Source organism: Macaca thibetana, chromosome 16 (genome assembly GCF_024542745.1).
Source record: "Macaca thibetana thibetana isolate TM-01 chromosome 16, ASM2454274v1, whole genome shotgun sequence".
Taxonomy (NCBI): Eukaryota; Metazoa; Chordata; class Mammalia; order Primates; family Cercopithecidae; genus Macaca; species Macaca thibetana.
In genome coordinates, this window is record NC_065593.1 from 23,553,065 (window position 1) to 23,578,782 (window position 25,718).

The 25,718-nt window shown below is 49.7% G+C and overlaps 2 protein-coding genes and 1 long non-coding RNA gene across 5 annotated transcripts in view; 1 reads left to right on the forward strand and 2 right to left on the reverse strand.

Annotated features, from left to right (window-relative positions):
• FAM222B (family with sequence similarity 222 member B) overlaps nt 1-4,168 on the reverse strand; it is a 97,522-nt gene extending 93,354 nt beyond the window's left edge. For all 3 annotated transcript variants that reach the window (XM_050763199.1, XM_050763200.1, XM_050763201.1), the window contains exon 1: nt 4,011-4,168. The gene's annotated coding sequence lies outside the window, so the exon portion shown is untranslated. The remainder of the gene's footprint in view (nt 1-4,010) is intronic.
• An 11,916-nt stretch (nt 4,169-16,084) lies between these two features.
• On the forward strand, nt 16,085-23,246 carry ERAL1 (Era like 12S mitochondrial rRNA chaperone 1). The gene is made up of 10 exons (XM_050763234.1): nt 16,085-16,530; nt 17,493-17,620; nt 17,734-17,811; nt 19,148-19,194; nt 19,355-19,416; nt 19,583-19,695; nt 19,785-20,033; nt 20,173-20,322; nt 20,412-20,492; nt 22,615-23,246. The coding sequence occupies exons 1-10, from the start codon at nt 16,248-16,250 to the stop codon at nt 22,735-22,737; spliced, it is 1,314 nt and encodes a 437-aa protein (XP_050619191.1). The 5' UTR covers nt 16,085-16,247; the 3' UTR covers nt 22,738-23,246.
• Nucleotides 23,247-23,424: 178 nt separating this feature from the next.
• LOC126938755 (uncharacterized) lies at nt 23,425-24,195 on the reverse strand. Its single transcript, XR_007720169.1, has 2 exons — nt 24,120-24,195; nt 23,425-23,845 (listed from the first exon to the last, which is right to left on the reverse strand). It is a non-coding gene; the product is annotated as an uncharacterized LOC126938755 (long non-coding RNA).
• Between the last annotated feature and the right edge of the window lie 1,523 nt (nt 24,196-25,718).

Sequence of the window (25,718 nt, forward strand, 5' to 3'; positions counted from 1 at the left end):
AATCCCAGCACTTTGGGAGGCCGAAGCAGGTGGATCACGAGGTCAGGAGATCGAGACCATCCTGGCTAACACAATGAAACCCCGTCTCTACTACAAATACCAAAAGAAATTAGCCAGGCATGGTGGCGGGCGCCTGTAGTCCCAGCTGCTCGGGAGGCTGAGGCAGGAGAATGGCGAGAACCCAGGAGGCGGAGCTTGCAGTGAGCTGAGATCGCGCCACTGCACTCCAGCCTGTGCGACAGAGCGAGACTCCGTCTCAAAATATTAAAAAAATAATAATAAGAAGAAGCCAATAAATATTTCTTTTAGCCCCTGCTATGTCAGAGATTCACAGGAAGTCCTTAAATCTCCAAAGCTCCTGTCCCACTTTGGAAAAACTTCTCACACAACAGGCAATCAAGATACTAGTCCACCCCTTTTTCTTTCCCAGGGGAAGAAATCCTCATTTTGTAAGGTCATTTACTGCATAAAAGTAACCACAAATACAAAAGAGAATAGAAGGAGAGGAGGACAGGAAATTCTCATTACAGCTGAACAAACCTCTATTATTTTAACGTAACATGGGTGGCATTTATGGGCTTATTTGAACTGATGGAAATTTCCAGTAGGGGTAAAAATGCATTACCAACATTAAAAATAAATGTCCAACTATTAAAAAATAAAATAAGATGGCTAGGCCAGCTTCAACACTTTATACTCTACTTAATGTATAACATTTTATACTCTACTCCATGTAGTAGTCAAAGATGGAATAAATTTTTGTAATGACCCATCACAATAGTAACAAATGCTTTCTTTTTAAAACCATTATCTTAAAGAAAGAAAAGTGAAACACATTTTACCAGAAGTTAAAAACAACCAGGTTCATTTTCACCATTCCTATAAAATAATACACTCCCCTTATTTGTGAATCTTCAAGAACCTAGTATAGCCCCTCCCTACCTTTACTCAGGTAAAAGACAAACCACTCATTGATTTCCAAAAGGCCTTGACAGTTCAAGGTCTCAATCCTCAGAGCCAGCAAAGCTGAAGCGTCTATGTCCTTTTAAAAGGAGTCTGCATCTCTATTTTAGAAACCATTTTCTCGCTGGGCTTGGTAGCTTACGCCTGTGATCCCAGCACTTTGGGAGGCGGAGGCAGGCGGATCACCCGAGGGCAGGAGTTCGAGACCAGCCTGACCAAAATGGCGAAACCCCATCTCTACCAAAAATACAAAAACTAGCTAGGCATGGTGGTGGGCGCCTGTAATCGCAACTACTTGCAGGCTGAGGCAGGAGAATCGCTTGAACCCGGGAAGTGGAGGTTGCACGCAGCCAAGATTGCGCCACTGCAGTCCAGCCTGGGCGACAGAGTGAGACTCTGTGTCAAAAAATAAATAAGCTGGGCGCGGTGGCTCACGCCTGTAATCCCAGCACTTTGGGAGGTCGAGGCGGGTGGATCACGAGGTCAGGAGATTGAGACCATCCTGGCTAACACGGTGAAACCCCGTCTCTACTAAAAATACAAAAACTTAGCCGGGTGCAGTGGCGGGCACCTGTAGTCCCAGCTACATGGGAGGCTGAGGCAGGAGAATGGCGTGAACCCGGGAGGAGGAGCTTGCAGTGAGCCGAGATTGCGCCACTGCATTCCAGCCTGGGCGACAGAGCAAGACTCCGTCTCAAAATAAATAAATTAATTAAATTAAATTAAATTTAAAAGAACTCATTTTCTCTCTCCATAAACACATAGTTTGACTGTCCTCTGCTTTGTCTACATTAAAAAACAACGTCTCAGGAGTGTTTCTTCAGCCTCTCAGGAAAACCAGACACCTCTTAGGTTCCTCTTCTGAGATATTCCACCTGGGAGATCCCACTGATAAGCAGGGTAACAAAAAGTAGAGTTAGAGGGCTGCTGTATGCATATCTGACCTCCAAAATAGAGACAGGTCCCCACAGCAGCCAGAAACTCCTTTGCAAAGGAAAACTTTTTATAATTTAAAAATAATAAAATGGGCCAGGCGTAGTGGTTCACACCTGTAATCCCAGCACTTTGGGAGGCTGGGGGGGGGCGGTGCGGATCACCTGAGGTCAGAAGTTCAAGACCAGCCTGGCCGGCAATGGCGAAACCCTGACTATACTAAAAAAAATGCAAAAATTAGCCAGGTATGGTGGCGCGTGCCTGTAATCCCAGCTACTAGGGAGGTTGAGGCAGGAGAATTGCTTGAACCCAGGAGGCGGAGGTTGCCGTAAGCCAAGTTCGCACCACTGCCCTCCAGCCTGGGCGACAGAGCACGACTCCTTTCCCCACCTCAAAAAAAAATTATAATAAAATAAAATGAAAATAAAGATAACAAAATAGCCAGGCACAGTGGCTCACGCCTGTAATCCCAGCACTTTGGGAGGCCGAGGTGGGTGGATCACCTGAGGTGAGGAAATCAAGACCAGCCTGGCCAACATGGTGAAACCCCATCTCTACTAAAACTACAAAAATTAGCCAGGCATGGTGGTGAGCATCTGTAATCCCAGCTACTCGGGAGGCTGAGGCAGGAGAATGGCTTGAACCTGGGAGGTGGAGGTTGTTGCGAGCCAAGATGACACCACTGCAGTCCAGTTTGGTGACAGAGTGTGACAGAGCAAGACTCTGTCTCAAAAATAAAATAAAACAAACAAATTGTATTTTCACATCCCTCACTGGGCAGCCCTCCCAGCTTGTCTCAAACTAGTTTTCACAACTCTTTCTTTTTTTTTTTTCCCAGAGTCTCGCACTGTTGCCCAGACTAGAGTGCAAATGGCGCTATCTCAGTTCACCGCAACCTCCGCCCAACGGGCTCAAGTGATTCCCCTGCCTCAGCCTCCCAAGTAGCTGGGATTACAGGCGCCCGCCACCACACCCGGTTAATTTTTTGTATTTTTAGTAGAGACGGGATTTCACTATGTTGGCCGGGCTGGTCTCGAACTTCTGACCTCATGATCTGACCGCCTCAGCCTCCCAAAGTGCTCGGATTACAGGCATGAGCCACAGAGCTCGGCCTTTTCTCAACTCTTTAAAGCACGTTAGTGCCAACTATATTACAAGGCAACCTGAGTTAGCTATGTTCAGTAAGTATTTTAACAGATTGGCCCTCCATCCTTTTGGGTGAGGAGCTGCACACCGTTTGTAAAAACGCCAAAGAGTACGGTATTTTTCCTACAGAAGTCTGATGGCTAATTCGTCACATTACAGAACTGGTAGTTCTGCACATGATCTGCTATGCCCATACAGAAAACACATATGTGTCTACTGAGGTTTTACAAACAATATGCTTCTTACCTTAACAGAGAAATCAGTCATTCCATTAACAATGGTAAGGTCTAACTTCCAGTATATTGTTGGTGACACATTAACATCAGCATAGTACTTACAATTCACAATTTGCATAAACAATCTCAATTACATAGGTGATGCTTGCAATAGCCCGTTTGAAGCATGACATCTTCCTGGTGTTCAGAAAGGTTAAGTGGGACCTGCTCAAGGTTACCTAGCAGCTTTATCAATGGTGGACTTCCTTTCGAACCTGCCTGACTCTAAGCCCCTACACCTCTTTTCCCTAGACCCCTCCCAGCTTTCAAAAGAGGGCTCCCGACTCCCATCCTCTACCCAGACCAGCCTATTACTCCAGGATACCGACCCTTCCTCTGCCTGGTTCAGAGGTGGCTTCTTCAGCTCCAACAGAGCTTTCATCCTCTACCACCCTCCCCTCGCGATCATTCTCTGAAATAAGCGGAAAAGAAGAGGCGACCAAAAGCTCCTAGAGGAAGGGATGATACAAATGGGCTGTTTCACTCCACAGCACGCAAACCCTTCCCATTCCACCAACCTGTCCAGCTCTGCGGCCACCTGTGTCCCAAATTCTCCCATCATCACCTCAAACTGTACCTCCCCCACGCCCTTCCGTCTCCCACAGTCAGAGCCCACCCCCACAAAGTCATGTATCCTTCCGCCAAGTTACCCTCTTCCCACGCGTTGTCCACTCCCCCTCCACCACTACTCACGGTCGGTGACTGGGCCCGGCCCTCATGGCTGCTCCTTTGCCGCCCGCCGCCACCACTTCGCCACGTCCCGGCCCCTCAGTCACCGGCGCCGCTGTCGGGACTAGCAGGAGCCGCTCCTGCGCCTGCGCAGCGTGGAGCGCCTGGGCCCTTTCAGGCCGCACGCGCCTGCGCAGCCCCTGCCGGGGGCGTCTTCCTCAGTGCCTGATGGTCTCGACCCCTGGGTCTCTAGTGGACATGAAACAGGCCTTGAAGAATTCTGAGGCTTAGAGAATCTGGCGGCTGCCGCAGGGTACGCCTCTGGAGTACTGTGCCTAGGTTAGTAAACTCTTGGATCGCGCTTGCCAAGGAGCCATACACTTACTGGCCCTTCCAGAATTCTGCATCCTACTTGCACTTAAAGGCCTGAATTCAGGTGCTCTGAGGTGACCACTGATGATAAATTTGGGGGTTTTTTGTTTGTTTGTTTTTTGTTTTTGTTTTTTTGAGACGAAGTTTCGCTCTTGTCCAGGCTGGAGTGCAATGGCGCGATCTCGGCTTACAGCAACCTCTGCCTCCCGGGTTCAAGCGATTCTCCTGCCTTAGCCTCCCTAGTAGCTGGGATTACAGGCATGCGCCACCACGCCCACCTAATTTTGTATTTTTAGTAGAGACAGGTTTTTTCATGTTGGTCAGGCTGGTTTCCAACTCCCAACCTCAGATGATCCGCCCGCCTTGGCCTTCCAAAGTGCTGGGATTACAAGCATGAGCCACTGCACCCGGCCTGGGTCTTTTTTTTTTTTTTTTTTTTTTTTTTGAGACGGAGTTTCGCTTTTGTTGCCCAGGCTGGAGTGCAGTGGCGCGATCTCAGCTCGTTGCAACCTCCGCCTCCCGGGTTCAAACGATTCTCCTGCCTCAGCCTCCTGAGTAGCTGGGATTACAGGCTTACGCCACCACACCCGGCTAATTTTTGTATTTTTAGTAGAAACGGGGTTTCACCATGTTGGCCAGGCTGGTCTCGAACTCCTGACCTCAAATGATTCGCCCGTCCCGGCCTCCCAAAGTGCTGGGATTACAGGCGTAAGCCACCATGCTTGGTCAAATTTGGGTCTCTTTCAAGAAGATGATCGTGTCTAGAATGTATCAGGAGTAATTATGTAAAGGCAGCTTTCCCATCCTAGAATACGCTACTAGCCAGGAGGTGCAATGAAGTCCTGCGGACCTTATCAAAAAGAGGTGACCTCACCTAGAATGCACTGGGGACACCGCTAAGTTCAGTACGTTTATCAAGCACATGCTGTTTATTGGACAGAAATGTTCTAGGCATGGCGTGTGTGCTATTGAGAAATTTGCAGGCAAATAGTCCCCTACTTTCCAGCTCTCACTGTGAGCCTGGCCCTTTTTCAAACTGGGAAAGGAAAACCAGACCTTTAGTCCAGTGAGGCCCAACTGTCAGTCCCTAGACTACAGTCCCTAGACTGCTGTGCTGCTTTGGCATAGCCTGACAAGAGACTAAGCTCAACTGAGTCCTGAGAATTCAACAAAACAGACTTGAAAGCAGCAGGCAATGAACAGCAACCAAAGGGAAGAGGAGGTACAAGACTAAACTCTCTCCTCATCACCACGGCTCTTTTTTCTCTCTCAACTCCAGCGCTGGTCTCCTCTCTTCAGAGTTTGGACACATAAGGCCCAAGATATAACGTAAGGGGGTAAAAGAGAAGAAAAAAAGATGACAAGTTGAGTGCTCAGTGAGGAATGTTAAAAAAAATAAAAATAAAGCTGGGCATAGTAACTCATGCTTGTAATCCCAACATTTTGGGAGACCAGATTGGAAGGATTGCTTGAGCCCAGCAGTTAGAGACCAGCCTGGGCAACATAGGGAGACCTACCTCTACAAAAAATTTTTAAAATAGTGGCCAGGCAAGGTTGCTCATGCCTGTAAACCCAGCACATTGGTAGGGTGAGGCAGGCGGATCACCTGAGGCCAAGAGTTCCAGACCAGCCTGGCCATCAAGGTGAAAACCTGTCTCTATTGAAAAAATACGGCCGGGCGCGGTGGCTCAAGCCTGTAATCCCAGCACTTTGGGAGGCCGAGACCGGCGGATCACAAGGTCAGGAGATCGAGACCATCCTGGCTAACACAGTGAAACCCCCTCTCTACTAAAAATACAAAAAAATTAGCTGGGCGTGGTGGTGGGTGCCTGTAATCCCACCTACTCGGGAGGCTAAGGCAGGAGAATGGAGTGAAGCCAGAGGCAGAACTTGCAGTGAGCCGAGATGGTGCCACTGCACTCCAGCCTGGGCGATAGAGCAAGACTCCATCTCAAAAAAAAAAAAAAAAAAATTAGCTGGGCGTGGTGGTGGGCGCCTGTAGTCCCAGCTACACGGGAGGCCTAGGGAAGAGAATGGCGTAAACCCGGGAGGCGGAGCTTGCAGTGAGCCGAGATTGCGCTACTGCACTCCAGCCTGGGCGACAGAGCGAGACTCCGTCTCAAAAAAAAAAAAAAAAAAAGGAAAGAAAGAAAAAATAAATAAATAGGCCGGGCACGGTAGCTCATCCCTGTAATCCCAGCACTTTGGGAAGCCGAGGTGGGCAGATCATGAGGTCAGGAGATTGAGACCATTCTGGCTAACACGGTGAAACCCCATCTCTACTAAAAATACAAAAAATAAGCCCGGCGTGGTGGCATGTGCCTGTAGTCCCAGCTACTCCGGAGGCTGAGGCAGGAGAATGGGGTGAACCCAGGAGGCGGGGTTTGCAGTGAGCCGAGATCATGCCACTGCACTCCAGCCTGGAGGACAGAGGGAGATTGTGTCTCAAAAAATAATAATAATAATAGATAAATAAAAATAAAAATTAAGGCCGGGCATGGTGGCTCACGCCTGTAATATCAGCACATTGGGAGGCCGAGTGGGGCAGATCACCTGAGGTCGGGAGTTCCAGACCAGCCTGATCAACATGGAGAAACCCCATCTCAACTAAAAATACAAAATTAGCCAGGCATGGTGTCACATACCTTAATCCCAGTTACTCAGGAGGCTGAGGCAGGAGAATCGCTTGAACCTGGGAGGTGGAGGTTGCAGTGAGCCAAGATCGTGCCATTGCACTCCATCCTGGGCAACAAGAGCAAAACTCCGTCTCAAAAATAAATAAATAAATAACTGGGCATGGTGGCTCATGCCTGTAATCCCAGCTACTTGGGAAGCTGAGGCAGGAGAATTGCCTGAACCCAGGAGGAGGAGGTTGCAGTGGACCAAGATCGCACCACTGCACTCCAACCTGGGTGACAGAGTGAGACTCCCTCTCAAAATACATAAATAAATAGGCTGGGTGTGGTTGCTCACACCTGTAATCCCAGCACTTTGGGAGGCTGAGGTGGCTGGATCACCTGAGGTCAGGAGTACAAGACCAGCCTGGTGAATATGGTGAAACCCCATCTCAACAAAAATACAAAATTTAGCCAGGCATGATGTTGGATGCCTGTAATCCCAGCTACTCAGGGGGCTGAGGTGGGAAAATCAATTGAACCTGGGAGGTGGAGGTTGTAGTGAGCCGAGATTGCGTCACTGCAATCCAGCCTGGGTGACAGAGCAAGGCGCTGTCTCAAAAAGAAAAATAAATAAATAAATAAGGGCCAGGTGTGGTGGCTCATGCCTGAATCCCAGCATTTTGGGAGGCCAAGGTGGGCGGATCACGAGGTCAGGAGTTCGAGACCAGCCTGACCAACATGGTGAAACCCCCGTCTCTACCAAAAATACAAAAATTAGCCGGATGTAGTGGTGCACACCTGTGGTCCCAGCTACTTGGGAGGCTGAGGTGGGAGAATCACTTGAACCCTGGAGGCAGAGGTTGCAGTGAGCCTAGACTACACTCCACTACACTCCAGCCCAGGCAACAGAGTGAGACTGTGTGTCAAAAAAATTATTTTAATTACAAAAAAAAATGTTCAGGCCGGGTACAGTGACTCATGCCTGTAATCTCAGCACTTTGGGAGGCTGAGTAGGCAGAGTTCGAGACCAACCTGGGCCACATGGTGAAACCCCATCTGTACAAAAAATTTACCAAAAAATTAGCCGAGTGTGGTGGCCTGTGTCTGTAGTCCCAGCTACTTGGGAGGCTGAAGAGGTAGGATTGCTGGAGTCTGGGAGGCAGAGGTTGCAGTGAGATTCAACCATTGCACTCCAGCCTAGGGGAGCCAGATTCCATCTCAAGTAGAATAAAATTTTCCTCTTAAAAAAGAAAAGAAAATCCTCTACTAACCCCACAGCCCTCTCCTGCTCAGCATTGGCCCTTAATATCCAAGGGTTCAGCATCTAGGAATTCAACCAACTGAAGAACAAAAATATCTGAGGAAAGGCCAGGCATGGTGTCTCATGCCTGTAAACTCAGCACTTGAGGAGGCCGAGGCAGATGATCATTTGAGGCCAGGAGTTTGTGACCAGCCTGGGCAACATAGTGAGACTCTGGCTGGGCGCGGTGGCTCAAGCCTGTAATCCCAGCACTTTGGGAGGCCGAGACGGGCGGATCACGAGGTCAGGAGATCAAGACCATCCTGGCTAACACAGTGAAACCCTGTCTCTACTAAAAAATACAAAAAAAAAACTAGCCAGGCAAGGTGGCAGGCGCCTGTAGTCCCAGTTACTCGGGAGGCTGAGGCAGGAGAATGGCGTAAACCCGGGAGGCGGAGCTTGCAGTGAGCTGAGATCCGGCCACTGCACTCCAGCCTGGGTGACAGAGCGAGACTCCATTTAAAAAAAAAAAAAAAAAAAAAAAAAAACATAGTGAGACTCTGTCTCTGCAAAAGATTTAAAAATTAGCCGGGCGCGGGGGCTCATGCCTGTAATCCCAGCACTTTGGGAGGCCAAGACAGGCGGATCACGAGGTCAGGAGATCAAGACCATCCTGGCTAACACGGTGAAACCCCGTCTCTACTAAAAATACAAAAATTAGCTGGGTGCGGTGGCGGGCGCCTGTAGTCCCAGCTACACGGGAGGCTGAGGCAGGAGAATGGCGTGAACCCGGGAGGCGGAGCTTGCACAGAGTGGAGATTGCGCCACTGCACTCCAGCCTGGGCGACAGAGTGAGACTTCGTCTCAAAAAAAATAAAAAAAAATAAAATAAAATAAAATAAATTAGCGCGGGGCGTGGTATCTGACACCTGTAATCCCAGCACTTTGGGAAGCCAAGGTGGGTGGATCACCTGAGGTCGGGAGTTTGAGACCAGCCTGACCAACATGGAGAAACCCCGTCTCTGCTAAAAATACAAAATTAGCCGGGTGTAGTGGAACATGCCTGTGATCCCAGTTACTCGGGAGGCTGAGGCAGGAAAATCACTTAAACCCCGGAGGCAGAGGTTGCAGTGAGTTGAGATAGTGCCACTGCACTCCAGCCTGAATGACAAAAGAAAAAAAAAAAGGAAAAAGAAAAAATCTAAAACTTCCCTGACCCCAAGTTACAAGGTGTAACTTTATCTTTCTTACTAAAATAGTGTAGTGTAGTGGGCTGTGCGTGGTGGTTCATGCCCATAATCCCAGCACTTTGGGAGGCTGAGGCAGGCGGATCACGAGGTCAGGAGTTCGAGGCAAGTTTGGCCAACATGGAGAAACCCTGTCTGTACTAAAAATACAAAAAATTAGCCAAGCATTGTGGTGTACGCCTGTAATCCCACCTACTCCGGAGGCTAAGGCAGGAGAATTGCTTGAATCTGGGAAGTGGAGGTTGCAGTGAGCAGAGATTGTGCCACTGCACTTCAGCCTGGGCGACACAGCAAGACTCCATCTCAAAAATAAATAAATTAATTAATTAAAGAAAAACAAAATAGTGTAGTGAAGATAGAGGAGAGAGAAGCAGATGGGGTCTGCGCATGTTGGCTCATGTCTGAAATCCCAGCACTTTGGAAGGCTGAAGTGGGTGACTTAAGCCCTAGAACAGTGTCTGGCACATAGCAAGTACTCAATCGATTTTTGTTGAGTGAGTGAATAAATGACATCTTTCTCTGGGTTGGCTCTCCCCTTCTGGTATCGACATGACTGCAGCAGCTCCAGATATTATGTCTTCTTACATCCAGCTCCAGTGGGAAAGAAGCAAAATTCTCCTTGTACCTTTTATCTCCTTGGGTTATATGCCCATCCCTAAAACAATCATCATGGGCAAGAGAATGTTATATGCTGATTGAGTTGGTTCCGGGTTGTGTGCTCCCTGCCTGGAGTAAGCCTCATCCATCCACATAGTCTGAGTTTGGAGTAGGGGTGTTTCTATGGATAACCATATTGTATATAATGAATTAATGATTGGCAGGGGAAAAATCCACTATTCTGCCCGTGGTAAGAAATTCAAGTAGGGGCCCAGGCACGGTGGCTCACACCTGTAATCCTAGCACTTTGGGACACCAAGGAAGGTGGATCACGAGGTCAGGAGTTCAAGACCAGCCTGGCCAAGATGGTGAAACTTCGTCTCTACTAAAAATTTTAAAAATTAGCTGGTGTGGTGGTGGGTGCCTGTAATCCCAGTTACTTGGGAGGCTGAGGCAAGAGAATCGCTTGAATCTCCCTGGCAGAAGAACCGCCAGGGAGGCGGAGGTTGCAGTGAGCCGAGATTGGGCCACTGCACTCTAGCCTGGGTGACAGAGCAAGACTCTGCCTCAAAGAAAGAAAAAAAAGAAATTCAAGTAGGGAAATGGCTCAGAAAACCCACAGTGGTTCAAATACAGGAATATATGCTGTTGTCATATATATAGTCTCCAGCAGGGGACGCCCCCTTCCCCTCTCCCCTGGGAGCCAAGAGTCTAGACTGGGCCACCAGCCCATACCCCCAGTCCAGGCAGCATTGATTCTCCACCAGAACTGAGCTCAGGTTCAGTGGGGGATGACTCAAGAAAGCACTGTAATTGACACTTAGCAGTTTTCTACTCTTCAGACCCAGGGCCATGGAGCCTTGAGTAGAGTTTTTTGTTTTTTTTTTAATCAGCATCTCTATTTTCTCTTTGACCCCAATTCCTTCTCTGCTACTCTCTACACCCCAGGAACTCACCAGCCGGGAGCAGGCGGCAGCTAATTTTGGTACCACTTAAGGGTTCCCCATTCTGGCCCCCCTTCTACTCTCTCACCCCCAAATATTTGTATCTGGAGTGTTTTCTTCCAAGAGGCTGCAACACCCAAGGCTGGTACCTCTCATAACCAACCCACACAAGCGCCCACCTCCCTTTAGGAATTGGCCAAATTTGGCATTTTTTTCATGACAGCCTGCCATTCCTAGATGTTTTCTACATTAAAGAAGAAGAAAAAAAATCACTGTTTTCTCCTTAACTTCAAGCTACCACTCTCTCCTCTTCCCCTATAAGGGAAGAGAAAACAAAAAGTTGAAATATAAAAATTCCCCTCCTCACCAGGTGCAGTGGCTCACACCTGTAATCCCAGCACTTTGGGAGGCTGAGGAGGGTGGATCACCTGAGATTGGGAGTTCGAGACCAGCCTGACCAACATGGAGAAACCCCGTCTCTATTAAAAATCAAAAAAATTAGCCAGGCATGGTGGCACATGCCTGTAATCCCAGCTACTCAGGAGGCTAAGGCAGGAGAATCACCTAGAACCCGGGAGGCGGAGGTTGCAGTGAGCCGAGGTCGTGCCATTGCACTCCAACCTGGCCAACAAGAGTGAAACTCTGTCTCAAAAAAAAAAAAAAAAATCCCCCTCCTCCCATTATTCAAGTTATTGTCATCACTCTCTTCTCTGCCCCATAAAGCTGTGAAGCCCTTTGCCTCACTCTTGACAGCGTGAGGGGCCAGTGGGCAGGGACTGTGGTTTGAATATCTGAATTGTTTTTCCTTCCACTCTGGGTACTTGCTCAGGCATTGGGGTCTCCTCACTCTTGGCCACATGAGTTTCTTTAGAATCCTCTGGTCAACTGGGACCTTGATTTTGAGACAGTTTAGCCTGGGGTATTTTTGTTCTGTTTGTTCTGTTGGTCAGTTCTGTTTGCCCATTTTCTTCGGTCAGTTTTAGTTTTTTTCATCATTGTGGTTCTGGAAACTTCTCGTGTGCGGTGTCTGGCAAGTTTTGAACAGGTTCTTTCTATAAAAATCAAAGATTTTTTAAAAATGTTCTGCCAGGCGTGGTAGCTCACGCCTGTAATCCCAACGCTTTAGGAGGCCAAGGCGGGCGGATCACGAGGTTAGGAGTTTGAGACAAGCCTGGCCAATATGGTGAAACCCCGTCTCTACTAAAACTACAAAAATTAGCCGGGCTTGGTGGGGTGTACCTGTAATCCCAGGTACTCAGGAGGCTGAGGCAGAAGAATTGCTTGAACCCGGGAGGTGGTAGTTGCAGTAAGCTGAGATTGCACCACTGCACTCCAGCCTGGGCAACAGAGGGAGACTCCATCTCAAAAAAAAAAATGTTCCAAGGCTAGGGGCAGTAGCTAACACCTGTAATCTCAGCACTTTGGGAGGCCAAAGGAGGTGGCTCACTTGAGCCCATGAGTTCAAGACCAGCCTGGGCCAAGCCAGGCACAGTGGCTCACACCTGTAATCTCATCACTTTGGGAGGCCGAGGCAGGTGGATCACCTGAGGTCAGGAGTTCGAGACCAGCCTGGCCAACATGGTGAAACTCCATCTCTACTAAAAATACAAAAAATTAGCCAGGTGTGGTGGCAGAAGACTATAACCCCAGCTACTTGGGAGCCTGAGGCAAGAGAATCGCTTGAACCCGGGAGACAAAGGTTGCAGTGAGATGAGATTGTGCCATTTCACTCCAGCCTGGGAGTCTCAAAAAAAAAAAAAAAAAAAAAAAAAAAAAAAAAGACAACCAGTCTGGGCAACATGGTGCGAGCCTGTCTCTATAAAAAAATACAGAAATTAGGCTAGGCACGGTGACTCATCCCTGTAAACCCAGCACTTTGGGAGGCTGAGGCAGGCGGATCATGAGGTCAGGAGTTCGAGACCAGCCTAGCCAACATGGTGAAACCCTGTCTTTACTAAAAATACAAAAATTAGCCGGTGTGGTGGCGGGGACCTGTAATCCCAGCTACGCGGGAGGCTGAGCCAGGAGAATCACTTGAACCAGGGAGGTGGAGGTTGCAGTGAGCCAAGATCACACCACTGCACTCCAACCTGGGCGATGAGCAGGACTCCGTCTCAAAAAAAAGACCAAAAACAGAAATTAGCTGGGCATGATCGTGCACATCTGTAGCTACCTGGGAGGCTAAGACAGGGGAATCACCTGAGCCCAGGAGGTGGAGGTTGCAGTGCACCAAAATTGCACCACTATACTCCAGCCCAGACAACAGAGTGAGATTGTGTCTCAAAACAAATTTTTTTTAAACTAAAAAAACAATGTGGCCCGGTGCAGTGGCTCATGCCTGTAATCCCAGCACTTCGGGAGGCCAAGGTGGGCGGATCACGAGGTCATGAGATCGAGACCATCCTGGCTAACACAGTGAAACACCCACTCTACTAAAAATACAAAAAATTAGCCAGGCATGGTGGTGGGCGCCTGTAGTCTCAGCTACTCGGGAGGCTGAGACAGGAGAATGGCATGAACCCAGGAGGCAGAACTTGCAGTGAGCCGAGATGGTGCCACTGCACTCCAGCCTGGGCAACAGAGCAAGACTCCGTCTCAAAAAAGAAAAAAAAAAAATGTTCAGCCAGGTACAGTGACTCACGCCTGTAATCTCAGCACTTTGGGAGGTGGAGTAGGTGGAGTTCAAGACCAACCTGGGCTACATGGTGAAACCCCATCTGCACAAAAAAATTACCAAAAAATTAGCCGGGTGTGGTGGCCCGCGTCTATAGTCCCAGCTACTTGGGAGGTTGAAGAAGGAGGATTGCTTGAGTCTGGGAGGCAGAGGTTGCAGTGAGATTCAACCATTGCCCTCTAGCCTAGGGGAGCCAGATTCCGTCTCAAAAAAAATAAAAGTTTCATCTTAAAAAAGAAAAGAAAATCTTCTATTAACCCCACAGCCCTCTCCTGTTCAGTATTGGTCCTCAATATCCAAGGATTTAGCATCCAGGAATTCAACCAACTGAAGAACAAAAATATCTGGGGAAGCCGGGCACAGTGGCTCAAGCCTGTAATCCCAGCACTTTGGGAGGCTGAGACGGGCGGATCACAAGGTCAGGAGATCGAGACCATCCTGGCTAACACGGTGAAACCCCGTCTCTACTAAAAAATACAAAAAAATAGCCGGGCGAGGTGGCGGGCACCTGTGGTCCCAGCTACTCCGGAGGCTGAGGCAGGAGAATGGCGTAAACCCGGGAGGCGGAGCTTGCAGTGAGCTGAGATCCGGCCACTGCACTCCAGCCTGGGCGATAGAGCCAGACTCAGTCTCAAAAAAAAAAAAAAAAAAAAATATCTGGGGAAAGGCCAGGCATGGTGTCTCATGCCTGTAAACTCAGCACTTGGGGAGGCCGAGGCTGAGGATCACTTGAGGCCAGGAGTTCGTGACTAGCCTGGGCAACATAGTGAGAATCTGTCTCTGCAAAAGATTTAAAAATTAGCGCTGGGCGTGGTATCTGACACCTGTAATCCCAGCACTTTGGGAGGCCAAGGTGGGTGGATCACCTGAGGTTGGGAGTTCGAGACCAACCTAACCAACATGGAGAAACCCTGTCTCTACTGAAAATACAAAATTAGCCAGGCGTGGTGGTGCATGCCTGTGATCCCAGCTACTCGGGAGGCTGAGGCAGGAAAATCACTTGAACCCGGGAGGTGGAGGTTGCAGTGAGCCAAGATCGTGCCATTGCACTGCAGCATGGGCAACAAGAGCGAAACTCCATCTCAAAAAAAAAAAAAAGGAATTACTAGGCATGGTGGCAGCAGGTCTGTAGTCACAGCTACTAGTGGGGTTGAGGTGGGAGGAATGCTTGAGCCATGATTGTACCACTGCACTCCAGTCTGGGTGACAGAGCAAGACCCTGTCTCAAAAAAAAAATAAAATAAAAGAGAGAATGGGAGGAGAGAAATTGAGGATAGCCAGAATATACAGTTGTGTCTTCCCAGGGAATTTAGATACTATAATTTCCACCCTCCCATCCTATGGATACCAAAATCTGCTGATTCTCTTGTAGTAAGAGATGACTTTAAGTCATCTCTAGATTACTTATAATATCTAATACAATGTAAGTGCTATATAAATAGTTGTTATACTGTATTGTGTCATATTTTTGTTATTTTAGAGATGAGGTCCCCGAAGTCCCGTGATAGAGATTTCTGTCTGTTTTGTTCACTGATGTATCCCCAGCACGGGACAGAGCTTGCTAGTAGATGCTTTATACATCTTCCTCCATAGTCAGGCATGTTAGCACATGCCTGTAGTCCTGGCCACTCAAGAGGGCTGAAACTGGAAGATCGCTTGAACCCAAGAGTTTCAGGTTCCAGTGAGCTATGATCATGCCACTGCACTCCAGCCTGGGCAACAGAATGAGCACTGACTCTAAGAACCTTCTTTCCTAAACTCCCCTCTACCAAGGTGTATCTCTGTTTCAAGTGTTTGATTTAGAGGCTACAAAGGATGAAGAGGGCTCAAGGCCTCAAACAGACCAAGGTAAATGGAGTTTCTCTGGCTGCTAGAGTGGTCTAGGAGAGCTTAGGTGGCTAAGCTGCTTCTTCCTCCTTTGCAAACCCTCTGTTTTTTCTCCATAAAGGAATGACCTCAGATAGGAGACAGTAGCCGAAGCTTACAGGAGGGAAATCCACACCTGCTCTTCATCCCAAACACCGACCCAAGGACCACTCCTTGCAGGAGCCTAGTATAAAGCAAAGGTGCAGACAGCCCGGGGCCACCGCTGACCTCTAGGGCAAGGCAAAGTAAGGCTGGGAGAGGATCCTGCAGGCCAAAGGATGAAAAGGACTAGGAACAAACAACAACAAAACCCTTATGGGGACAGGCGGAACAGCGCCCCCTACCAGTCCCACAACCATTCCTCCCTCGATGGAAGGACGATTTCTGCTATTTGGCCTCATGGGAAATGTAGTTTAGGTGACGTGGCCAGAAGGGCCTTTTACAAAACTTTGGCAGAAGAAAAAAATACGTTGTGTAAGGGAGTCCAAAACTACCACCATGCTTGCACAGACTCTAAATACACATTTCCCCCCTTCCTTTGCCTCGACCAGTCTCCAGAGCGGTTCCTCCTCCCGCCCACATCCCCTGTGTCTCGGCTTTCCATTTGGGCCGACCTACCTCTCTCCTACTCGCTGGTTCGTCAGCCGCTCCGTTCAATCGTAGGAACGCTCTTGGTCGGTTCCCGGAGTGCCTTGCGGCTGCAATGGCTGCCCCCAGTTGGCGCGGGGCTGGGCTTGTTCAAGAGGTGTTAAGGGTCTGGCAGGTGGGCCCTCATGTCGCGAGGGAGCGGGTGATCCCTTTTTCCTCACCCTTAAGCTTCCAACGGAGGTGCGTGTCCTGCGTTGCGGGGTCCGCTTTCTCTGGTCCCCGCTTAGCTTCGGCTTCTCGGAATTATGGCCAGGGCTCTGCCCTGGACCACTTCCTCGGATTCTCTCAGCGCGACAGTTCGGTGACTTCTTGCGTCCCCGCGGTGTCCATGCACAGAGGTAAAGAGCCCTGATAGGTTTGCCCGGAACTGTCACGTTTTTAGCACTGAAAGGTTTCTGGGGATATTGTCTTCGATTCTATTTTATAGAAAACGATGTTGAGGCCCTGACAGGGACGAGCAATGAAAAATCTCACAGGAGAGAAATAACAGTTTGAGTCGGAGAAGGAAACGATCTGGTCACAACCAGAGGCGCTCACTAAGGAGCATGAGATTGAAGGGCCACAGACAAAGCAGAACTATGGCTCTGCACCCTGACATGGGAAGCAAATTTGATCCAATAAATGCATGTTGGGCTTCATCTACTTGTCAAGACACAGTTGCACCTGGAAAATAGCACACTTTATTCTTCATAGTCCGGTATTGGAGACTGGACACAAACTGGTCATTGCAAAATGGCATCATAAGGAGACAATATAAAAAGACTGGGCCCTCTCCCTTCTTGACCCCTAGCCCTGCCTCCCGTCCCTCCTTCAGAAAAAAAAAAAAAAAAAAAAAAAAGACTGGGAAAGCTTGCAGAGCCTTCATAGCGCCCTTAGTAGGGTGAGAGAATGACGGCTGAGGAATTATCTGGCTTTGTGTAGTCCAGCTTGCTTAAATGTACATACACCTCTCAGGCACAGCTACACATTAGAATTACATGCAGTAATTGACTATTAAGTGCCAGGCATTGTGCTGAGTTGTTTTACACAATTGCTAGTCATCAAAAAAAATTATAAGCTGGTAAGTAGGTACCGTTAATACAACTCGATTTTACATATGAGAAAACTAAAGGGCTCAGAGAGTTACTTTATAAATTAATGTAAATTAAGGGCCAAACAAAGTCTCAAAGTCAGGTCTAGGTGCCTTCAACCTGGTGCACTAATTTTGTATCCCTGCTCCCTTTGTGGGCGGGCAGGAACAAGCACCTGACAGGAAATCCAGATTCCACTGTGTCTCACGCCTCTTCCCACTTGCACATAGATGAGCAGGATCTCCTCTTGGTCCATCACCCTGATATGCCTGAGAATCCCCGGGTCCTACGAGTAGTCCTCCTGGGAGCCCCGAATGCAGGGAAGTCAACACTCTCCAACCAGCTACTGGGCCGAAAGGTATGCTACACCCTTGACCATCCTACCCTTTACATCTTTTACTTCTTGCCATGCCTTCAGGGATGGTCTTGAAGGGATCTGGTACCTCACTGAGACTCCTTTGTTCATGGCAGGTGTTCCCTGTTTCCAAGAAGGTGCATACCACTCGCTGCCAAGCTCTGGGGGTCATCACAGAGAAGGAGACCCAGGTGGTGGGTACCTACAAAGGGAGTCCTTGAAACAGGACAGGGGGTGAAGCTAAGACGGTCTCCCTTACCATCAGCCTTGAAGAAGATGATGGTTACATTCATTTATCTGAGGAAAGGGGGTTTCTTTTTTTCTTTTTTTTTGGAGATGGAGTCTCACTCTATCACCCAGACTGGAGTTCAGTGACTCTATGTTGGCTCACTGCAAGCTCCACCTCCTGGGTTCACGCCATTCTCCTGCCTCAGCCTCCCAAGTAGCTGGGACTACAGGTGCCCGCCACCATACCTGGCTAATTTTTTGTATTTTTAGTAGAAATGGTGTCTCACCATGTTAGCCAGGATGGTCTTGATGTCCTGACCTCGTGATCAGCCTGCCTCGGCCTCCCAAAGTGCTGGGATTACAGTCGTGAGCCACCATGCCCGGCCAGGAAAGGGGGTTTCCTCTTCCTTTAGGCATGGTACAGTTCTGTCTCTACCTTGCCCTCCCCTGGCATCTAGTCAGAAAGATTTCATTCTTTTTTTTTTTTTTTGAGATGGAGTTTCACTCTTGTTGCCCAGGCTGGAGTTCAGTGGCACAATCTCAGCTCACCACAACCTCTGCCTCCCGGGTTTAAGTAGTTCTCCTGCCTCAGCCTCCCGAGTAGCTGGGACTACAGGCATGTGCCACCACGCCCGGCTAATTTTGTATTTTTGGTAGAGATGGGGTTTCACCATGTTGGCCAGTCTGGTCTCAAAACTCCTGACCTCAGGTGATCCACCCGCCTCGGCCTCCCAAAGTGCTGGGATTATGAGCATGAGCCACCACGCCCAGCCGATTTCATTCTGTTTACTGTTTCCTAATCTTCCTTATATTCACAGTCATCGTCTTTCTCCAAGATGCCATCAAAGCAGAATGGTAAAAACCTAAGGTCAGCCTGGGTGCAGTGCACATATCCCAGCACTGTGGGAGGCCAAAGCGGGTGGATCACTTGAGATCAGGAGTTCGAGACCAGCCTGGCCAACATGGTGAAACCCTGTCTCTACTAAAAAAATACAAAAATTAGCCGGATGCGGTGGTGCACACCTGTAATCCCAGCTACTCAGGAGGTTGAGGCAGGAGAATTGCTTGAACCCAGGAGGCAGAGGTTGCAGTGAGCCAAGATGGTACCACTGCACTCCAGCCTGGGCGACAGAGTGAGACTCCATCTCAAAAAAAAAACAACAACAAAATATAAACCTAAAGTCAATAATAGCTTGACTGAGGAGGGAGGGCAGGCTCCTGACATCGCAGGTAGCCTCTCTCTCACTTCCCAGTCATAATCTTTTCTTCTGGGGTCTGGGTATCTCGCTTTCCTGATTTTAGATTCTACTTGACACACCTGGCATTATCAGTCCTGGTAAACAGAAGAGGTAATGGTGGTGGAATTGGGGTGGATATGGGGGGAGGTACTGAAACAGGGTGGGGAGATTCCATTATAGGGGCTGGAAAACCCCTTTACCATACAACATCCCTCATCAGAAATGCCTGAGTCATAAGACCCTTCCTGACTGATGTATGTCTGTCCCTCAGGCATCACCTGGAGCTCTCTTTGCTGGAAGATCCATGGAAGAGCATGGAATCTGCTGATCTTGGTTAGGTTCAGGATGGGAACCTTAAGCCCAGTTTACAGGGGTCATGGCCTTTCATTCCTTGGTAGTTTGTGGGTCGAAAGCCAAGCCCATACCATGTAAGTTTTTGTCAGGGCAGGAGGAAGAGTGACCATTTCCTTTTCCTTCTTCTTGCCTTGCCATCTTCCAGTTGTGGTTCTTGTGGATGTCTCGGACAAGTGGACACGGAACCAGCTCAGCCCTCAGTTGCTCAGGTGCTTGACCAAGTTCTCCCAGATCCCTAGTGTCCTGGTCATGAACAAGGTGAGCACTACCCATCCGAGGAAGGGGTCTACTTCCCTCCAAGTCCCCTATCTCTGACCACACACCCTTTGCCCATCCCCCATGTCCAGATAGATTGTCTGAAGCGGAAGTCAGTTCTCCTGGAGCTCACGGCAGCCCTCACTGAAGGTGTGGTCAACGGCAAAAAGCTCGAGATGAGGCAGGCCTTCCACTCACAGCCTGGTACCCGTTGCCCCAGCCCAGCAGTTAAGGACCCAAACACACTATCTGTGGGAAACCCTCAGAGGATTGGCTGGCCCCACTTCAAGGAGATCTTCATGTTGTCAGCCCTAAGCCAGGAGGATGTGAAAACACTAAAGGTCAGTTAGTCTTGGCCATAGCCTGGCCCTTGGTTTCTACCATATGAAGACAGCCCTCTAATTTCCTCCTGGAAGCAAAAATGAGGAGAAAAGTCCTGGTTGGGATTAAGATGCCCGTCTATTCCCTCTGTTCCCACAGCAATACCTCCTGACACAGGCCCAGCCAGGGCCCTGGGAGTACCACAGTGAAGTCCTCACTAGCCAGACACCAGAAGAGATCTGCGCCAACATTATCCGAGAGAAACTCCTAGAGCACCTGCCTCAGGAGGTGCCTTACAATGTACAGCAGGTACAGAGTGAAGGGTTCTGGGGGCTCTCTACCAGACACACACCTTTACCCAGGAGTATGACTGACTAATCTTTTGTCTCCCTGTACAGAAGACGGCAGTATGGGAGGAAGGACCGGGTGGGGAGCTGGTTATCCAACAGAAGCTTCTGGTGCCCAAAGAATCTTATATGGTAAGTGAGATTAGGCTCAGAGGAGAGATCAAGACTATGTTTGACAGGAGTTCTTCCCCTACCTTGGAGCCCTGAGAGCAGGACCATGTCCTTCTCTCTTTTTTCTTTTTCTTTTCTTTTTTTTGAGACAGTCTCTGTCACTGAGACAGAGTCACTGTCACTGACAGTGCTCTGTCACTGAGGCTGGAGTACAGTGGTGGGATCACAGCTCACTGCAGCCTTGACTTCCCACGCTCAAGCAATCCTCCCACCTCAGCCCCCTGAGGAGCTGGGATCAGCTAATTTTTTTATTTTTTATTTTTTTTGAGACAAAGTCTGACTCTGTCACCCAGGCTGGAGTGCAGTGGCACGATCTCTGCTCACTGCAACCTCCGCCTCCTGGGCTCAAGTGATTCTCCTGCCTCAGCCTCCCAAGAAGCTGGGATTACAGGTGCCCACCACCACGCCCAGCTAATTTTTTGGGTTTTTTTTTTTTTTTTTTTTTGAGACAGAGTCTTGCTCTGTGCCCCAGGCTGGAGTGCAGTGGCGCGATCTCGGCTCACTGCAAGCTCCGCCCCCCCGGGTTCACGCCATTCTCCTGCCTCAGCCTCCCGAGTAACTGGGACTGCAGGCGCCTGCCACCTCGCCCGGCTAATTTTCTTGTATTTTTAGTAGAGACGGGGTTTCACCGTGTTAGCCAGGATGGTCTCGATCTCCTGACCTCATGATCCGCCCGTCTCGGCCTCCCAAAGTGCTGGGATTACAGGCTTGAGCCACCGCGCCCGGCCTAATTTTTGTATTTTTAGTAGAGACGAAGTTTCACCATGTTGGCCAGGCTGGTTTCGAACTCTTTTTTTTTTTTTTTTTTTTTTTTTTTTTGAGACGGAGTCTCGCTCTGTCACCCAGGCTGGAGTGCAGTGGCCGGATCTCAGCTCACTGCAAGCTCCGCCTCCCGGGTTCACGCCATTCTTCTGCCTCAGCCTCCCGAGTAGCTGGGACTACAGGCGCCTGCCACCTCGCCCGGCTAAGTTTTTGTATTTTTAGTAGAGACGGGGTTTCACTGTGTTAGCCAGGATGGTCTCGATCTCCTGACCTCGTGATCCGCCCGTCTCGGCCTCCCAAAGTGCTGGGATTACAGGCTTGAGCCACTGCGCCCGGCCTCGAACTCTTGAACTCAAATTGTCCGCCTGCCTCAGCCTCCCAAAGTGCCGCCTGACCATCCGCTAATTTAAAAAAAAGTTTTGTAGAGAAAGGGTTTCACTATGTTGCCCAGGCTGGTCTCAAACTCCTGGGCTCAAGCAGTCCACCCACCTTGGCCTCCGAAAGTGCTGGGATTAATGGGTGTGAGCCGCTGCACCTAACCCTCTCCTTTTTTAATTTTTTTTTTTTTTTTTTTTTTTTTTTTTTTGAGACGGAGTCTCGCTCCGTCGCCCAGGCTGGAGTGCAGTGGCTGGATCTCAGCTCACTGCAAGCTCCGCTTCCCGGGTTTACGCCATTCTCCTGCCTCAGCCTCCTGAGTAGCTGGGACTACAGGCGCCCGCCACCTCGCCCGGCTAGTTTTTTGTATTTTTAGTAGAGACGGGGTTTCACCATGTTAGCCAGGATGGTCTCGATCTCCTGACCTTGTGATCCGCCCATCTCGGCCTCCCAAAGTGCTGGGATTACAGGCTTGAGCCACCGCGCCCGGCCCCTTTTTTAATTTTTTAATCTCTTTTGAGCCAGGGTCTTGCTCTGTCACTCAGGCTGGGGTGCAGAGGCGCAATCTCAGCTCACTGCAACTTCTGCCTCTCGGGTTCAAGTGATTCTCCTGCCTCAGCCTCCCAAGTAGCTAAGATTACAGGTGCCCACCACCATGCCCAGCTAATTTTTTGTAGAGACAGGGTTTCACCATGTTGACCAGGCTGGTTTTGAACTCCTGACCTCAGGTGATCTGCCCGCCTCAACCTCCCAAAGTGCTGGGATTACAGGCATGAGCCACCGCACCCGGCCACCCTCTCTTTTTTTTAAAGAAGGGTTGCACTTTTACCCAGGCTGAACTCAAACTCCTGTTCTCAAAGGATCCTCTCACCTCAGCCCCCCGAATAGCTGGGACTACAGGCATGTGCCATCATTCCTGTCTTCCTTCTCTTTCATATACCCTCAGAAACTGCTGATTGGTCCGAAGGGCCATGTGATCTCCCAGATAGCACAGGAGGCAGGCCGCGACCTCATGAACATCTTCCTCTGTGATGTTGACATCCACCTGTCTGTGAAGCTCCTCAAGTGACCACCCTCTACTGATCCTCCCAGGACATTCCAGCTCAAGCTGCTGGCAGGAACTGACCAGCTCTGTCCTTGGCTGGGGACCCTCCAGGGACTGGTGAGAGACATGAACACTGACTGGCTGCTAGCTGGCCTGGCCCTGCTGAGTCTGCACAGTCCCTGCCTAGCTGTGTCTCCTGTTGGAAGAAGGAACTGGCCTTAGCTCAGTTTCCAGGTGGTTCCTCTGCCTGGGACCACAGCTACAAAGGTGTAGCTAAGAAGATGGCTCATTGGTGGGAGCAATATCACCCTACCTCCAGCTAGCTATGGGCCCAGAGTTTCTCCCTGAGTCGCTGTTGCTGGTAGGGAGATTTTCTCTTCCCGCCCTCACTTCCTTCACCTTGAACTTGGATAAGAACTCGTGTCTCCTGAATGAGGTAGCGCCTTCCATCTGCTCCCCAATTCTTGATCTCTCCCACCCCATCCCTCTCCCCAGTCTTGGATACTAATAAAAGACAGGCATTCTGGTTCTCATCTTTATTCCTTTTATTTATTTATTTTTATTTTTTAATATTAGGGACTGAGTCTCACTATGTTGTCTAGGCTGGTCTCAAACTCCTGGGCTCAAGAAATCCTCCTGCCTTGGCCTCTGAAAGTGGTGGGATTACAGGCTTAAGCCACTGTGCCTGGCCTCATCTTTATTTCTTTACAACAGGAAAGAGAACATGTACCTATTCCCTCCCCTACCCGCCATCCCATGCCCTCACCCCGCCTTGTTTGAGCTGGAGTCTCCCTTCCAGTAGTCAGCTCCAGGGTCCTGAGTTCTCTTCCTGGCACGTTTTCTGGATACAGCAAGAGAACCCTTACCATTACTAAACTCAGTAATGGTAACGGTTTCCTTGCCATTCCCAAGTGCCCTGGCAGTCAGTAGGCTGTGACAGGCTGAGCGGAGAGCTTCTTGGGCTTGCAGCATCTCTCCTGTCCTCCTTGTCAGGCTCCAGAGCTGGGGGTGCCCGGACTAGTACATCATCTATACTGTAGTGTCTCATCACAAACTTACAGTATATGATGATATCCCAGCCAGGGCCCCACTGAGGGTACAGGAAGCATGGCTTGAAAAGTACTGTGGGGGGCTGGGGGCAGAACAGAACAGGTCAGGGCTGGACACACACAGCTCCCTGCTCCCTGCTCTACGGCTCCCTCCCTGGCCAGCATCTCCTTGATTCTGTGGTCAGGCACAGCCCAGGTGGGTTATGGGAAGGGGAGTGGAGCTAGGGTCTGTTGAGATCTCGTAGGGACCCAGGGCCAGTGTTAAAACAAGCCAGAGATGGCATAATGATGCAGAAGGTTCCCTTTGGTCAGACCAACAAGCAGACAAGCAGACAGACCCAGAGAAGGTGCACTTACCTAGAGCTGGAGCTGCAGACTGAGGAGGCCTTTGGATGCAGGGAGGATCTGTCCCTTCCTCTTCCTTGAGCTGCTTGCCTTTTAACATACCGGTCCCTCCTCTGGGTGGGGCACTTCTCCTGGCCCTGCCTCTTAACCCTTGCCCTGCTAGAGTCCACGAAACAAGGGTCACTGGCCCCTCTCCCTAGAAGGCCTTTTTTCTTTTTTTTTTTTTTTTTTTTTTTTTTTTTTTTTTTTTTTTTTTTTTGAGACGGAGTCTCGCTGTGTCTCCCAGGCTGGAGTGCAGTGGCGTGATCTCTGCTCACTGCAAGCTCCGCCTCCCGGGTTCACGCCATTCTCCTGCCTCAGCCTCCCGAGTAGCTGAGACTACAGGCGCCCGCCACCACGCCCGGCTAGTTTTTTGTATTTTTAGTAGAGACGGGGTTTCACCGTGTTAGCCAGGATAGTCTCGATCTCCTGACCTCGTGATCCACCCGCCTCGGCCTCCCAAAGTGCTGGGATTACAGGCTTGAGCCACCGCGCCCAGCCAGAAGGCCTTTTTTCACCACTGTCTCATGGACCACATTAACCCTGAGGTTCACCCTTCACTCCCATCTCCAAGAAGCTCGTCATCTCTCCTAGGCTGGGAATGAGAAAGAACAGCCTCATCCCATCCATCAGCATTTAATTGCTGGTCAGATCCCTGGTGGAAGGTTTTTCGTTTTTGCTTTTTTTGTTTTGCAGTGGTGGTGGGCAGTGTTAGTTGAATCTCTATAGGGCAGGAAGGGTCCTGGCAGCTGGATCTCCAGCATCTGTCTGGCAGCCGAGCTCACACTACCCGTTAGCCTAAATTTCTATTCCCAGCCCCTGTCCCTGTGTTTATAATGAGCCCAAGGAGGCCAGACCTAGGCAGGCAGAGAGACTCTGCCTAGCACTGCCCTGGCAAGGTCCTCTTGAGGGTTGCTCTGCTAGGAGATTTGAGAGCAGCTGAATCCCCAGCTCTTGTGGGTCTGCTCTTCAAAGCTCAAAGCACATCCAGTGAGAGCCTAACACTGTTTGGTTCTTTGCCTCTGGGGTAGGGGAGAGGCACCTCAAAGCAGGGCCTCCGCTGTTTAGAATCCCCATTCTGGGGGACACGCCCTTCCCTCTTCCCTAACCTAGAGATCTGGTCTGTGTGCTGGAAGGCAGTTTATACCCTTCCTCTGCAGGGGCAGACTAGAGCAGGATGGAAGTGGGAGAAGAGACCCAACCTTTTCTGGGTCCTGTGGAGGTGTTCTATTTCCTGAGGCCACAGCACGCTGGCACACGTAACCCTCTGCTTAGCATGGTCTTCCCTCCTTTCTTGTCTAGTCAGCTCCTAGCACCTCTTCAGAGCTCTTTTTTTTTTTCTTCCTTTTTTTGAGACAATTTAACTCTGTCACCCAGGTTGGAATGCAGTTGTGTGATCACGGCTCACTGCAGACCCCCCGGGCTCAGGTAATCCTCCCACCTCAGCCTCCCAAGTAGCTGGGACTACAGGCATGCACCACCACACCTGGCTAATTTTTGTATTTTTAATGGAGACAGAGTTTTGCCATGTTGCTTAGGCTGCTCTCAAACTCCTGGGTTCAAGTGATCCGC

What these genes read in the sequence shown, in the direction of transcription:
- ERAL1 (XM_050763234.1), top strand. Translation starts at nt 16,248, where the DNA reads ATGGCTGCCCCCAGTTGGCGCGGGGCTGGGCTTGTTCAAGAGGTGTTA. An exon ending in CGCGGTGTCCATGCACAGAG is followed by an intron (nt 16,531 to 17,492) that starts GTAAAGAGCCCT and finishes ACTTGCACATAG; the next exon opens with ATGAGCAGGATCTCCTCTTG. An exon ending in AGTCCTGGTAAACAGAAGAG is followed by an intron (nt 19,195 to 19,354) that starts GTAATGGTGGTG and finishes TCTGTCCCTCAG; the next exon opens with GCATCACCTGGAGCTCTCTT.